General features: G+C 41.9%; 2 protein-coding genes across 3 annotated transcripts; one reads left to right on the top strand and one right to left on the bottom strand.

The window, feature by feature from the left end:
• Positions 1–546: 546 nt before the first annotated feature.
• On the bottom strand, positions 547–3,473 carry LOC138600968 (odorant receptor 131-2). 2 transcript variants are annotated; one of them, XM_069672534.1, is made up of 2 exons: positions 2,439–3,473; positions 547–1,311 (listed from the first exon to the last, which is right to left on the bottom strand). In XM_069672534.1, exons 1-2 carry the CDS (start codon positions 3,374–3,376, stop codon positions 1,179–1,181), a joined length of 1,071 nt encoding a protein of 356 aa, XP_069528635.1. In that variant the 5' UTR covers positions 3,377–3,473; the 3' UTR covers positions 547–1,178. The 2 variants fall into 2 exon arrangements, with proteins under 2 accessions (XP_069528635.1, XP_069528636.1); XM_069672535.1 differs by having other exon boundaries at positions 1,262–1,339.
• A 2,010-nt stretch (positions 3,474–5,483) lies between these two features.
• Positions 5,484–12,754, top strand: ponzr1 (plac8 onzin related protein 1). The gene is made up of 4 exons (XM_069672544.1): positions 5,484–5,836; positions 8,264–8,374; positions 10,369–10,514; positions 12,357–12,754. Exons 2-4 carry the CDS (start codon positions 8,266–8,268, stop codon positions 12,492–12,494), a joined length of 393 nt encoding a protein of 130 aa, XP_069528645.1. The 5' UTR covers positions 5,484–5,836; positions 8,264–8,265; the 3' UTR covers positions 12,495–12,754.
• The last annotated feature ends 1,198 nt before the right edge of the window (positions 12,755–13,952 follow it).

Raw genomic sequence — 13,952 nt, 5'->3', positions numbered from 1 at the left:
ATCATAAATACTATCACTCGTTAAGTGTGAAGCTTATGCTATGAAACTGTTAGCTTAATTTGGCATAAAGAAAAGAGAACGGCTAGCCTGGCTCTCTTTGAAACTAAAATCTACAAACATGCATCACAAGAGCTCACTAATTAGCACAATACATCTAATTTGTTTACTACTAAAACAAAATGTAGAAGTGAAACGTTTTTATAAGATAACATGTCCCTTTTGTGAGCTTTAGTGATGCTAGTAAGGGTTTTTCTCTTTGTTTGGATGGGCTAGCTATTTCCCGCTTCTTTAGGCTTAGCTAACAGTTAGCTTCTTTTTGATGCTGCACCAAGTACTGCAAAGCCAGGATGACGAATATTGATACTAATAGCAACATTAAATAAAGTGAATACTTGGGGAGATGAAATGGGTAATGATAAATGCACTATTGCAGGTTATGTCTGAATTTATTGAATTACATCCTAATTAGATGCCATTTCTTCTCACTATTCTCAGTTAATTACTCGATCCTGTGCACGTTAAGAAGTGGGAAAGCTTCATCTGGTTAAAATCAATGTTTATTGTGTGATTTCCTTCAACTATGTGCCCGACTACACTGTCATATAACATGAGAAACAAAACAGCACTCATCTGCCAAAACAACTGATATATACCGGGCGGATATGGAGGTGGTTTTGATATTTAAACTCCCATAAAACAAAGCTTTACTGAAACCTCAGCTGGATTTCAGCAGTGCTGGAAATATTCAAAGGCATCAACACCTCTTAACTTACAATATTTAATATCCACAAGGTTAAAGACACAAGGAAACATTCATCAGACAATAAGTTTAAGTACATCCTCAGTTCCAGTCATTGTACTCCCAAATGAAACAGAGCTGTTTGTAGCTTAGAGGTCATGGAAGCTTGTGACCTTTAGACTGAAATCCCTGGTCTGGTCCCGCCAGAGAACATAGAGAACTTCCCACTTCCTCTGAAACCATACTGTCTTTTGTTAGCCACTGTGCAGCGTCAGTGTCGGTCGAACATAGTACAAGTACAATCACGTTTACGTCCAGTTGTGTGTCAAAAATTCACATTCAGCTTCTCTGATGAGGAGGACGCCTGAGCTAAAAACAGAAGCCATACATCCAAATGTTCCTGTGGCAGTTGGAATCACGACATTGCGTTTTTTCCCCATCAGGCATTTTCCGTATCATCTTGACATGAGTCGGACTCGTGGGGAACTCCTGACATTCGACTTGTTTCCTCCTCCTCTGGGACTTGAGAGACCTCCAGGGAGATGATCGTCTGGGCTGTCAGTGTCCGCTCCCTGAGGGGAAAATCAGAGCACAAAGAACCTAAAATAAATGTTTCATGTTGAGCTGTAGTTTCAACTCAAAATGATGCAACAAATGTCAATTTTCAGCCCTCATTTAGTCATAGTAGTAGCAGTAGTGAAAGTCAAATAGAACACAATTTAAATGAGGTACTTTCACACGCTTTTTTTACTTGAAAAATCCCCTTTTTATTGAAGCTACTGCATATAGTGCATCTTTGTTATGTTTCACACAGTCTGGTTACATCTTTCTAGTATTTAAGTGCTCATCTTTTTACTTAAGTTAAGGCCAATTTAGTTTTAGTATTCAGGGTACTTGGTCTGTTTTATTTTCCACTGATAAACAGAAATTATGCAGTCAGAAAGTGAATAGGACGCAAGCTAGCATGCTACATCCTGTTATCCTATATTGTCCCCTACTGAAGCATTTTTTGGTCTTTTAGGAAATATACATATTTGCTTTGTTTGCTAACACTGTTATGGCGTTACGTTAGCACTGCTTAGCTTAGCTAAAGTCTAGCAACAGCTAGCCTGGTTCTGTTAGAAGCTTTTTTTGAAGAAGAAGATGTTGTCTTCTCTAAAGTTATTCTGTGGTCAGACATTTCATGAGAGTGTTTCCTCTTCCTGGAGGATACTTTGTCTTTTAGCTTTGACATCTGACCTCTTGGAAGGGTCACGATCAATTAATTAGGTATTCATTAACATTTATGTCTGCAAACCTGATTTTTTCTTTCGCTTCTTCTAAGTGTTCAATCCTTGAAGACCAGCACTGAAGATGATTCACTAACTTTTGCTGAAGGTCAGGTGAGACTCATACTATGAAGTCTGCAGCTGCACACTCTTTGATGAAGGCCTGGCTGTATTTATGGAGTATATGACTGATTAGTGAGAAACCTGTGAGCATTTATAAGCGATTAAAGTACAAATGACTCAGGAGCTAGAGGAATTTCTCACAGCATGTCACCCCAAGACGGACTCATCACAGACTGTGTAAAACTTGCTTTACAGGAACACGATTGAGTTGTTTCGATACTGTTACTAATACTGTTATCGATATTGAGGAGTACACCAGGCAATGCACCATAATTCGCCCCATGCTCCAAGTTAACGCGGAATCGTACCTTGATTTCTGTTGGTTTTGACTCCAGTTCACCTGCACAGTCCAGCCGAGGACACTCTTCAAGTGTTGGGCGCAGCAGGGGAACCTGTGACTCAACTGCTCCAGAAGTTCCTCTTTGCGCAAACCGTAAACAACAGGCGCAACGCACTGCGCCAAGCTGAAGAAAGCGAAGACGACCACGGCTGACAGCTCTTTAGTCTCCGGCTGGATGAGCTCCCGTTTGTTTAACATTGTCAGCACGAAGCTCACAAAGTTTGGGAGGATGTAAACCGCTAGTTGGCTCCCGTGCAGAGCGATGGTCCTGCACCCGGCCCGGTTGCGCCGATTCATCACCCCTAACCTGCGTCCCTCCACAAATATCCTCACGTAGCTGTAGATGATGAGCAGCGCGCACAAACTGATGAAGAGCATCCTTTGCAGCTCGCCTTTCCGACGCTGCTCCAAGCCGCACTCGCCGTTATAGGCCACCTGGGAGTCCGGCTGGGGGATGCTGAGGGGGATTATCAAAGCTACGATCCAGGTGAGGACGCCCAGCAGCCAGGGCCAATGCGCCGCCGTGCACGTGGAGGTGTAGCGCATAGGGTGGCACACGGCGTAGTATCGGTCCAGAGCCATCGCCGTGAGCGTCAGGAGGATGTTACACGCGCTGCTGATCATGATAGTGATCATGGCCAAGCAGGCCGATCGGCCCGGGCGCGCGTGCAGGTGGATCTGGTAGTAGAAGATGCTGCTCATCCCCAGGTGGACAAGCCCGGACACGAGCAGGTGGAAAACCAGCACGAAGCGCGCGTGGCTCCGCAGCTGCTCCACGCGCACAATAGTCCAGTTGATGATGATGTTGAAGAAGAACAGCACCGAGAAGGACACGGTGGACACGTAAAAACGCACGCACGTGTAGTCCGGTACCTCTGATGGCCACGTGGTGTTGTTCGCTGACATTATTGCTCAACTGGGTTTGGTTGGATTTATAGAAAGATGATGATGAAGAGGATGAGGATGATGGGAAAGGAAGTTTGAGCGCTGCATGATCCTCTCTCTCTGCTGCCTCTCTGAAGACTGACTCAATTCGATCGACGCTTAGTTCTCGTTTTCTCTCTTACACACACACACACACACACAACACAGCCACGTGACGAACTTTTTTGTTGTCTGTTTTAGTCTTTAAAAACAATTAAACTAAATTATCAATACATTACTATTCCCCCTCCTTTCTAATAACAGTTGATTATAATCCTGTAATGTATAAGTACTTTTACTTCAGCACTTTGAGTAGACATTTGCATAATTCCATGTAATACTACTTTTTACCGCTCTTTTTTTCTCTCTAAAACCTTTACTTACTTTAGATTATTTTTATACCCTTCCTAGCCAGTGGAAACGATGTTTTTTTTTGGATTTTTTAAAAATAGATTTTTTTATTAGCCTATAAACCGCGTATTAAGTGTTCTTTAAATATGTTGATTAAACCCTGTAACTTTTGAAGCCACGTAAATTATTAAATCATCGTCACAAAGTTTGAAAAAAAGTTCAGAGTTCATGAACAATTGGCTTTATAGATATCCTACGTGGTTTTCAAAGTACAGCGACACAACAAACATATAGGCTAATGTTTTCATAGAAATAAAGGAGGGTATTATTTTTATTGACATATTTACATACACAACATATAAACCAAAATTAACATGAATCAAACCACAAAACAAGACACGAAGTAGCTCAAATTAGCTTAACCTTATAGGCTTCATTTGTAGCACCTAAATGCAACAGTAATATTACAAAAACATCATAAGTACACTGCAAGTCATCATTTTACTACTCAATGTATATTTTACTTCCTACTCATTGCTGATACTAACCTACATTTGCTTTCGTAATATTTTTTATTGTAGTTGTGTGGTTCCACCTATGAATGATAACTGCTGTAGTCTCCTATACTCAGTATTTATTCCGGAAATATCCACCAACTCCTCTCTTTACTCGTTATTGAGCTCATTACACCCCCTAGTGTACACGGCAGGTATTACAACAAGTAAGCAGGTCTTCAATTCAATTAACAAATGCTGAATGTTGTTCATGTTAATGATTAAAAAAAAAGGCAGGAAGACGACAAATATGTTTGAGGATCGAACAAATGTAAGAAAAACAAACTTGACCAGAATAAACTGAAGCCTGTAGTTATTATCATGGCTCTACCTCTGCTCAGGCGGGAACTATGATCAAGTCGCACGACCCCTTCTTCAAGTAGGAGTTATATTGTGCTGCCACAAATCTAACAGTAGATGGAGATGTCAGTCTAAAAGTGTCTGTACACACACGCACTCATAATCAGGCAAAATCATTGCCCCAATGTTGTGGCCTTTCCTCTGGCGCCATCCTCAGGCCAAACTATGTTTTCTGTTTCCCACTCAAGAACACCAGTAAGTCTCATTTTTGCGTCCTTCTGAAGCACAGTTATAACCACAGCTTTGCAGGGTTTTCAGTTTCAGTCTTACTCATTTTTTCGGTGCAAACTTAAAAAGTGGAGAACTTCTTTAAGTGCCGGCCCTCAGCTTCACATTTGTTCAAGTCTGTTAATTTAGAAGCGAATGCAATATGCACATTTCTGAATGAAAAAACAAACCCTACGTTTGAAAGGGGGCACTTCTTAAGTATACATAAGTTGTACTTTATTTTCTTTTGTCATATTATTGTAGTGTTTATAGTACATTAGATGCTAAACTGTATGTTATTCTCTCTGTTGGATGGTCCAACAGTCTCAAACAAACAGTTAATAAGATAAACATGCTCACTTACACTATACATAGTCCAAAAGTACTGATTAATTAGCTCATTACACCAGTTAGTGTACAAGGCAGGTTTACAAATGAAAACTAATTTTAGTCATAAAATGATAACAACTATGTTGAGATGGTTCAAAGTCCTACAGCACGTGAATGCAGCATCCTTCCTGTGCACAGAAACTGTTTGTGGTTGATCTTCTGGCATCGTCAGAGTTTCCACTTACATTTTATTGTGTTAGGTTAGGTAACCTCGTGCAAAGCACTTTGATCTATAATAACCTTTAAATTGATTGATACTTTGATAGATTTGGCCCTGACAACAGCGCTATTAAGATTTATCAGTGTTTGCTTCATCATTTGTAGCACTAGAGTGATATGCAAACGAACTTTTTAAAACATCTGCTGGTTGGTCTAACAGATTTTTTTTCCTACCATTGTTTGTGAACGATGTGTGCGAATATCTCTGCTCCATTTTTTTTAGTGCTCGGAAAAGGAGGGGGCAGGCTTTACTGAGAAACAGAAAAAGGAGGTATTACAGCACGGTGCGCATCACTCCACAAGTCACACGTGCAACAAGCCACAAACTTCAGTACTTCAGAGCACACGAAACCGGAAAAAGGTAAGAAAAAAGTTTTTACGTTAGTCTAAATAGCAGTAATTGGAAGTTTTCAGCTTATGATGAGCTTATAAAAACGAATTAAATACTTTATTTCAGCTAGCCGCATTGGCTTATTTTACTGTTGATAATAAACTTGCACGTTGCAGCGATTTTATTGGAAGGGAATGAACTTATTATATAATTATATATTAGATTGTTAGAGTTATTCCTGTTGATTGGCGACAAGCCACAATTGGCTTCTTACTACCACAGTAACCGTTGCATTCCATCCCTTAACAACAGAGGTAACGGAAACATAAAGCTTTCTGTTATACATATATCAATTTTTGCAAGGTTAAAGAAGCCAGATGTGGTATTTTATTGTTTTACAAATGTAAATGACATTTTATTGGACTGGTTTTGCTACATTTACATGACACACAAGGGAAATAGCTAAACTTTTAAGCGTGTTATGCTGCGTTCCAGCTAATGGAATCTTACTTAATTAGGCTAGCTGATAAGATTATACAGGCGACACATTAATATTTTGGAATAGGCCATATTTGTTTTGAGAAACTTTAAAATTAAGGACTGAATTTAGTCTGTGAGGGAAAAATACTAATTACTTAATACATGAATAATCCATTTAAAGTGTTAAACTGTGACATTGACATCGTAAAGCTAGCTAGCTAGCTAATGGTGTGAGTCACGGATTTAGCTAGGTACTATTCATGTAGATAAAGCTCTGCTTAAAATGATTTTCTAAATTGTATCTGATAAAATAAAAGCCCGGGAAACATAAGACAGGTTTTAAACTACCGCTAGGATTCAAAAAATACGTTATATATAAAACATTTATGCTTAAACATTTCGTAATTTCGAGCGAAAACAAGGTTAGCTAGGTTATGACGTCAGCTGTTTAAAGAGTTCCAGTTAACGTTGCGTGCGCCATCTAATGATATACTGGTATACTACCGGACATGCTAGCTAAGTACAAGTGTAGCCTACTGTGTTTCATGTACTCAAAGTCACATTTATATTGTGTTTCGAGTTAAATTTGATTTTAACTGTATTTCAGGAGGTAGGACTCATTAAGCGTGTGCACAGTGGTCTTAGATATAATAAACATTTTGTGTTAGCTTGCTGTTAGGCATGTTAGGTTTAATGTCATTTGATATGCTCTGCTGTAAAATGTAGCTGGTTTTAAAATGGGTCTATAATATAGCTTATATTGATCCCTGACCCCTAATCAAATTAAGGGGGCCATATCTTAAACGGTTATGGTTAATGGTTAGTCCCATAGTTTGTATGGGTTTCACATTTTTGGGTGTTTACTGTTCACAGTGAAAAAGTGAAAACTGCATAATTCTTTGTTTTTCCAGAATTACATTTTTAAAAAGGTCGCCTCTGAAACGGGCCGTTCAGAACAGCTGCAGGTTTCTACGTAGAACCTTGCTGTCGCTGAAACCGACCAATCGTCGTTCACCGTCATTCTTGTAGTCAGGTCGATGTCAAGATTTCAACTCACCATTCCGATACCTCCTGGCGGTTCTAGCTCGTAGATATAAGGCCGAATAACCGATCCTAGAGCAGCCATGTTTTCTACACCTTTGGAGTGACAGTGCAGCGCGGCCGCTGGCTACGCAGTCACTGCAAATACTGTCAGCCAATCAGGGCTAAGGTCTAACCTTTGAATGGCAAAACAGCTTGTTCGTTTGAATAGGAAGGAAACAAACTTTAGCAACGTGATTCAGAAACACAGTGGAATAATAGAAAATTGATTGCATAGCTAAAATATGTGCCCTTTAAAAGCTTGAAAACTAAAGGGCTGTTAGGGCTGGGCAGTAAGGATGAGAGGTATAAGCAAATATCCAATCACTATAATATCATATTGTGCTTAAACTTGTGATTTTCACCCGTACTACAAACTGAATTTCTGACTCCTCATGGTGTGTATGATCTTGTTGCCCACACTTTAATCTAACACCAACCCCAGTCATCTTAGAAATCTTCCAACAGAATGTAGTGATAGTCAAAGATAACTGGGCACTGGAGCGTGAGTGGAGTCTGCTTTCCTATCGGTACAAAAGGTGCTGGTTGGAGTCGGAGGTCTGGATAGTCCACGCACTTCATGTAAAAGAGAAAGTAAAAGACTGTGATTGCTCAAAGTGTGGAGGTGTTGTTTTATGTCCCAGCATGCACTGCTTGATTTCCAAGGAAACTCATTCTAAAAGTCGGAACTCCATCCCAGGGACAATTTTGATATCAGCAAACTCGCAGCCTGTTTTTTCTTTGATAAAGGTGTGTGACAATAACAAACGCTGTTATTATAGCTTCAAAGCTTCAACCAGTCTGTTCACTTCGTTGTGGCTTTACAAACTGTAGAACAGCTTTGATTTTTTTTTGGAGCCCTGTTTCTTCCCTCCATTTTTCTCCTTGTTCCTGCAGACATGGCCTTCCAACAGCAGCCGACCCACGTGGTAGTGCAGACCACCTCTTCCCACATGCCTGGGACATGGAGCACTGGCCTCTGCGATTGCTGCTCCGACATGGGCACCTGTGAGTCAAACACATGCGCTCATTGCTCTGTGACTTGTAAACACATTTGATGTCTGTGCGACTACGCAGCTACTACATCTAAAGGGGACTGCAGATCAGACAGTATCAACAGTATGTTAAGAGGCGTGTGTACACAGAAGCACGTTTGATGCAGTAGCTATGTTTACATGATGAACAAACATTTCAGAATAAATAATTAGATTTACTGGCACAATGAACACATGAGTGTGTCTTTGGATTAATGCGCATGAATTATTAAGACTCTCTGCGGCTGAGTTCATTAGAGTGACGGCCCGCGGTGAGAAACTTCTCCTGTGTCTTGATGGCTTAAAGTGCTCTGTAACGCCGAGCACAGGGGGGGAGTTCGAACAGTTGATGGGTCTGCAGCCGTGTTCCCTGCCCTTTTCCTCATTACTGGTTTCCTGGCTAAAAGAGCAACAACACGTCACAAACCAAAGTCAACAGGTCTGACAAATGTGCTCGACTTCTGAACCATCGAACTTATCCTCGCATTAAAGGAGCTCTTCATTAGTTGGAAGCAAAATACTGATTGTCTCTGAAAAGTACAACAAATATGAGCTTTTGCTTCACTGTGGAAACTTAAAGAAGTTCTCCAGTTATTAAGTTTGCACCGACACAACATTTGCAGACCAAAAAGCATACAAAAGTAAACATTTCAAGCTATTCTAAGTTAAATCCTGAAAGTAAACCCTGCAGAAACTACTCAGGGCTGCGTAAACGCAACTTCGTATTGACTAAATATTTGTTTTGACTGCTTGTTTATTCTGGAAAGCTTTTAAAGAGCAGCTCCAGTCGTGTTTTAAGACGTATACAATGCTCTGCTTGAAATAATAAACTGATTTGTTTTTCTGCAAAATACGTTTAATTACCTTAAAAATCCTCCCGAGGCGTCTCCTCCTTCTCCCTCATTAAATCTGCATAGGCCCCGCCCACTATGCACATTTCCAACCGCCCCCTCCGTCATGTCTCTGCCGTCGTTTAGCGGCAACTTGTTGAAACTTAGCTAGCTTGAAATATAGTCATTAGCAGTAGTTACGTTAACGTTAGCAGTCAGTAGTGCTCGCGCATCGCCGAAGTGGTTGCCATGTTACACATAATGATATGCATATTGTCACCCCGTCCATTAACGGGATTGGCTCCTTAGGTTTGTGACATCACAAACCTGCCAATCTGAAAACGTGCTGTTCAGCCTGTTCTTGGTGAAAAGCAGACAGGCCCAGCCATGGACTGTGGATCAACACACCTCATTAGCAGCTTTGTATAAACACAGTGCACCTCAGTTTTATAGCTACATTAATCCACTAATCAGACTCTGTCTGACACTGAGTGCAAACTGAACCTGTTAATCCAGATTTTGTGCAGAAATACAAATCAGATGTGTTGCGACAGCTTGCAGGCAATGTTGATGATGTGTTAAATCTACCCCTGGGTGTGAATGCAAATGTCAAACCAGGGCAATACTCAGGCAGTGGTAGTTACGCACAAACTTTCACACACTCCTTAGGTTTGTGACATTACAAACCTGCCGATCTGAACACGTGTTGTTCAGCCTGTTCTCGGTACACTGTAGTTTAAAAGCAGACAGGCCCAGCCGTGGAGATGATGCTCATGTTGTCCCTGATGTGTCTCGTAGCACATGAAGAACACCACGTGGAGATGTTTACAAGGTTACACAGTTGATTAACACTGGAGGGGGCCTTTAAGATGGAGTGTAAGTCGAACACGAGCTTCGAATCACTTGACTTCATGTTTACGTCGCCTCTCAGAAGAACAAATCTGCGTCCCTGCTGAGTTAGCCTCGGGGTTAGTTTCCCTACAAGCTCCTCAGAGCCACATGTGACGGGTTACAGCCGTCTCACAGGATGCGTAGTGATCTGCATGAACTGTAAACCGACATTTTATCTATGTTCTGTGATTTCAACACAATATTACGTCTTAAGAAGATAATTAATTTGATGTCTTTCTCCCTAAAGGCTGCTGCTGTTTGTGGTGCTTCCCCTGCATGCAGTGTCAGACAGCCAGTAAGCACGGCTGGTGCTTCTGCATGCCGCTCCTGGACTGCTGCTGCGTGGTGTCCTGCCTCCTCCGCTCCAGCATCAGAGAGCGCAGTGGCATCCCTGTAAGGCTGGCCTGGGGAGGGGAGGGGAGGGGAGGGGGTTATACATGGAGGGAGAGGGTGCACGCTTTTCTCACTTACCTCTAGCTGCCACTCATATCACTGGACGCAAGTGAGAGAATTTAAATACTGAAGTGACTTCTGAAAGGATTCTGTTTCTGTTAATGGGGATTTTTATTCCGTAAAAAGAATGGCATGGAGTGATTTTATCTCTCGTTCAGTCAAAGCTTAACTCGAAACTGCACGTAAGGAAGTGCGTCGAAAGTACACACAGAAATAAAAGCTGATGCTGTGGGTTCCCCGTGTGAGAGCAGATGTGAGATGAGACCACTTCCTCATTTTTACGTACCGCAGTACTCCACGGTTTGTTTACAACAGATGTTGTAGGAAAATATGAAGAACTAAAGAAGGGAAACTATATTAAATACATGATATCATAGTTACTGAAATCAAATGTAACTGAGGTTTGCGTCAGTCTCAGGCAAAAACAAGTGGAGTTGATATCCAGGGGCAAACATGATGTAAATGTATTCAAATCCTCTCTGAGCCTTATTGTTGTTGACTGACCGCAGCAGCAGAGGAAACGGCAGCCGGCAGTTTGGCTCACTGCACGTATCAATTGTGTTTCCTCGTTCTCTGTTCAGACGTTAGGGCTGTTGCTTCTCAATCCAAATATCGTTTGAACCTGGTGAAAGATGAACAGTTCGAACTGTAACGATGTGATCTAAGTCAAACAAATCAGTAATCTGCTGCGCACCACGTTTAAAGTAGTGTGCCTCGTATCCCAACAGATGGCTGCTACAAAGCGATTGAGGAAACTAACGAGCCAAGCCGTCGTTAACCTTTTCTGCTTCAGCGTCCCGACCGCAGTCAGAGCGCACAGGGGAGGCTTATGTCCCGATCAGACAGAGCGAGCTTTGCACGTGAGGCGCACCGCACACTACCATTTCTGTTGAAGCCGACGGTTAAAAAATGAGCATTCAGTTGTCAAGGCAACCACCGAATCATTGGCTGTCGAATGCCCGCCTCTACATTCATCCGATTGGACAATGAGAAAAAATGACGTCGGGCGCTTTTCTGCTTTGAGTAGAAGTTTTTTCAACGCGAGGCGCTCAGTGCGGAAAAACGCGAGGCGCATAGCAACACAAGAAGCCGCCCTCAGCTGCTAAAACGCGCTCTGTCTGATCGGGCCCTTGTTGCTCTGCTCCAGGGCCGAAGCTGTAGCTAGCTTCGGGGCTAACTCATGTCACTTTAATACCCCAGCAGCGTACCTAAACTGTACATTAGTCGTTGTTGTTTATACCGATCACTCTTTTCTCTGCTCCTCCGCGGCTCCGGTCCCCGACAGGTCACGTAACTCGTGCGCACACACTTCCGTTCTCTCTCTCTCTCACGCGCGTAGCTCTTCCCAAAACAGAGCTACGCCACAGAGCTCCTGATCATCTCAACATCGACGCACCTGTACGCGCTGTATGTACCACTACGTATGGGGGAGGGGTTCATGTTGATGTCACTGTTAGATATAATTTCATTTCTACATCATGTTGAATTCGTTGACGGCCCTGGCAGACAAAGTTAGCTCAGGAACATAACGGAACAATTAGCAGGTAAAGAACCTGTTATTTTTGTCTCGGGTGGAGACCAAAGCAGAACTACAAGGGGACCAATTATTGGACTTGATTTAGCTCCACTTCAGCCAGGCTCTAAATGGCAGTTACACTTCAATAGTCACAGTGAATATTTCCACCTTTAATAGCCACAGTTATAAAATTTAAGCGCCATCATCTGTTTCCCCAACTGCTCGGTTTCTCACTCTCTCTCTCTTCCTCTTTTTCCCCCCCGCAGGGCTCCTGCTGTGACGACTGCTGCAAGATCTTCTGCTGCTACCCGTTTGTCTGGTGTCAGATGAACCGTGAGGTGAAGATCAGGGAAAACCTGCCGGCCAGCAACTCGGTGATCACCACGCAGGTGCTGAGGGGATAAGACGTTAAATACCGAGTTAAAAGTTATTTTTCAGAACGTTCAGGTGGAAAAAGTTCAGTATGGCATGTACACCAACTTTTAGCATGTTAGCATGTTCACTTGGTAAATAAGTCTCCATTTGTAATGCCTAGAATAGCTTGTATTTCTACGATCAGCATTGTTGTTAAAAGCAGTTTGTTTGAGCTCACTGTTAGCTTGTTAGCTTGTTTGATTTGTTTGAATATTGACGCACTTTGGCCAATAAATTCTGCGTGTGCACTGAACAAGCTCCTCTCACAGTCTGATTCCACATGAGAGTGGAGTTTAAATTCAAATAGACACATTATGTTTTATTTTTAGAAGCTGTTTAATGTGTTTAAATGACGAGAACAAAATCACATGATACCTTCGAGCTGAGTCTTTAACACGACCATTTTACGGATTCTCACCTGTTTGAGTTGGATGATAGTTTGTGTGTGAAAGTTTGTGCGTAACTACCACTGCCTGAGTATTGCCCTGGTTTGACATTTGCATTCACACCCAGGGGTAGATTTAACACATTATCAACATTGTCTGCAAGCCGTCGCAACACATCTGATTTGTATTTCTGCACAAAATCTTGATTAACAGGTTCAGTTTGCACTCAGTGTCAGACAGAGTCTGATTAGTGGATTAATGTAGCTATAAAACTGAGGTGCACTGTGTTTATACAAAGCTGCTAATGAGGTGTGTTGATCCACAGTCCATGGCTGGGCCTGTCTGCTTTTCACCAAGAACAGGCTGAACAGCACGTTTTCAGATTGGCAGGTTTGTGATGTCACAAACCTAAGGAGCCAATCCCGTTAACTATGCATACCATAATGTGTAACCTATGGCAACCACTTCGGTGATGCGCTAGCCAGCTGTAACTGTCATCGTTATTTTTGCGAACTCACTACTGACTGCTAACGTTACTACTACTGATGACTTCATTTCAAGCGAGCTAAGTTTCAACAACTTGCCGCTAAACGATGGCAGAGACGTGTTTTTTGTTTCCGAGACAGAGGGGGCAGTTGGAAATGTGCATAGTGGGCGGGGCCTATGCAGATTGGGGAATTAGTTATGAGGGACAAGGAGATGATTTGGGAGCATTTTCACAAGGTACTTAAACGTAATTTGCAGAAAAATCATATCAGACACAATTTATTATTTCAAGCGTTTTCTATGTCTTAAAACACGACTGGAGCTGCTCTTTAATGAGTTCATTTCAACCCAAACACACGAATATTGTAAAAGGAGTGAAGTCAAGATGTCACTTGAAGAATATGGTGAATCTATTGGAAATTATACATTTAAAAACTCCAATTGAAAAAGACGGAAATACTTGATTTGCATTCAAACCGCTGCTTTAAAGGTTTGCAGAAGTTTGGATGACAATAAGAACGGCGAAACTTTGAGTTGCAGATCACTGATCGCCATCTTCAGATGTGTAATATTGCA

The sequence above is a fragment of the Semicossyphus pulcher genome, unplaced genomic scaffold (assembly GCF_022749685.1).
Source record: "Semicossyphus pulcher isolate SPU_LCO1_2020_fin unplaced genomic scaffold, fSemPul1.0.p SCAF_21, whole genome shotgun sequence".
Classification (NCBI taxonomy): domain Eukaryota; kingdom Metazoa; phylum Chordata; class Actinopteri; order Labriformes; family Labridae; genus Semicossyphus; species Semicossyphus pulcher.
The sequence above is the reverse complement of the archived record's forward strand: the minus strand, read 5'-3'. Positions and strand labels throughout refer to the sequence as shown.

What these genes read in the sequence shown, in the direction of transcription:
- LOC138600968 (XM_069672534.1), bottom strand. Translation starts at nt 3,376, where the DNA reads ATGTCAGCGAACAACACCACGTGGCCATCAGAGGTACCGGACTACACG. An exon ending in CAAAACCAACAGAAATCAAG is followed by an intron (nt 1,312 to 2,438) that starts GTACGATTCCGC and finishes TTTTCCCCTCAG; the next exon opens with GGAGCGGACACTGACAGCCC.
- ponzr1 (XM_069672544.1), top strand. Translation starts at nt 8,266, where the DNA reads ATGGCCTTCCAACAGCAGCCGACCCACGTGGTAGTGCAGACCACCTCT. An exon ending in CTGCTCCGACATGGGCACCT is followed by an intron (nt 8,375 to 10,368) that starts GTGAGTCAAACA and finishes TTCTCCCTAAAG; the next exon opens with GCTGCTGCTGTTTGTGGTGC. An exon ending in GAGAGCGCAGTGGCATCCCT is followed by an intron (nt 10,515 to 12,356) that starts GTAAGGCTGGCC and finishes TCCCCCCCGCAG; the next exon opens with GGCTCCTGCTGTGACGACTG.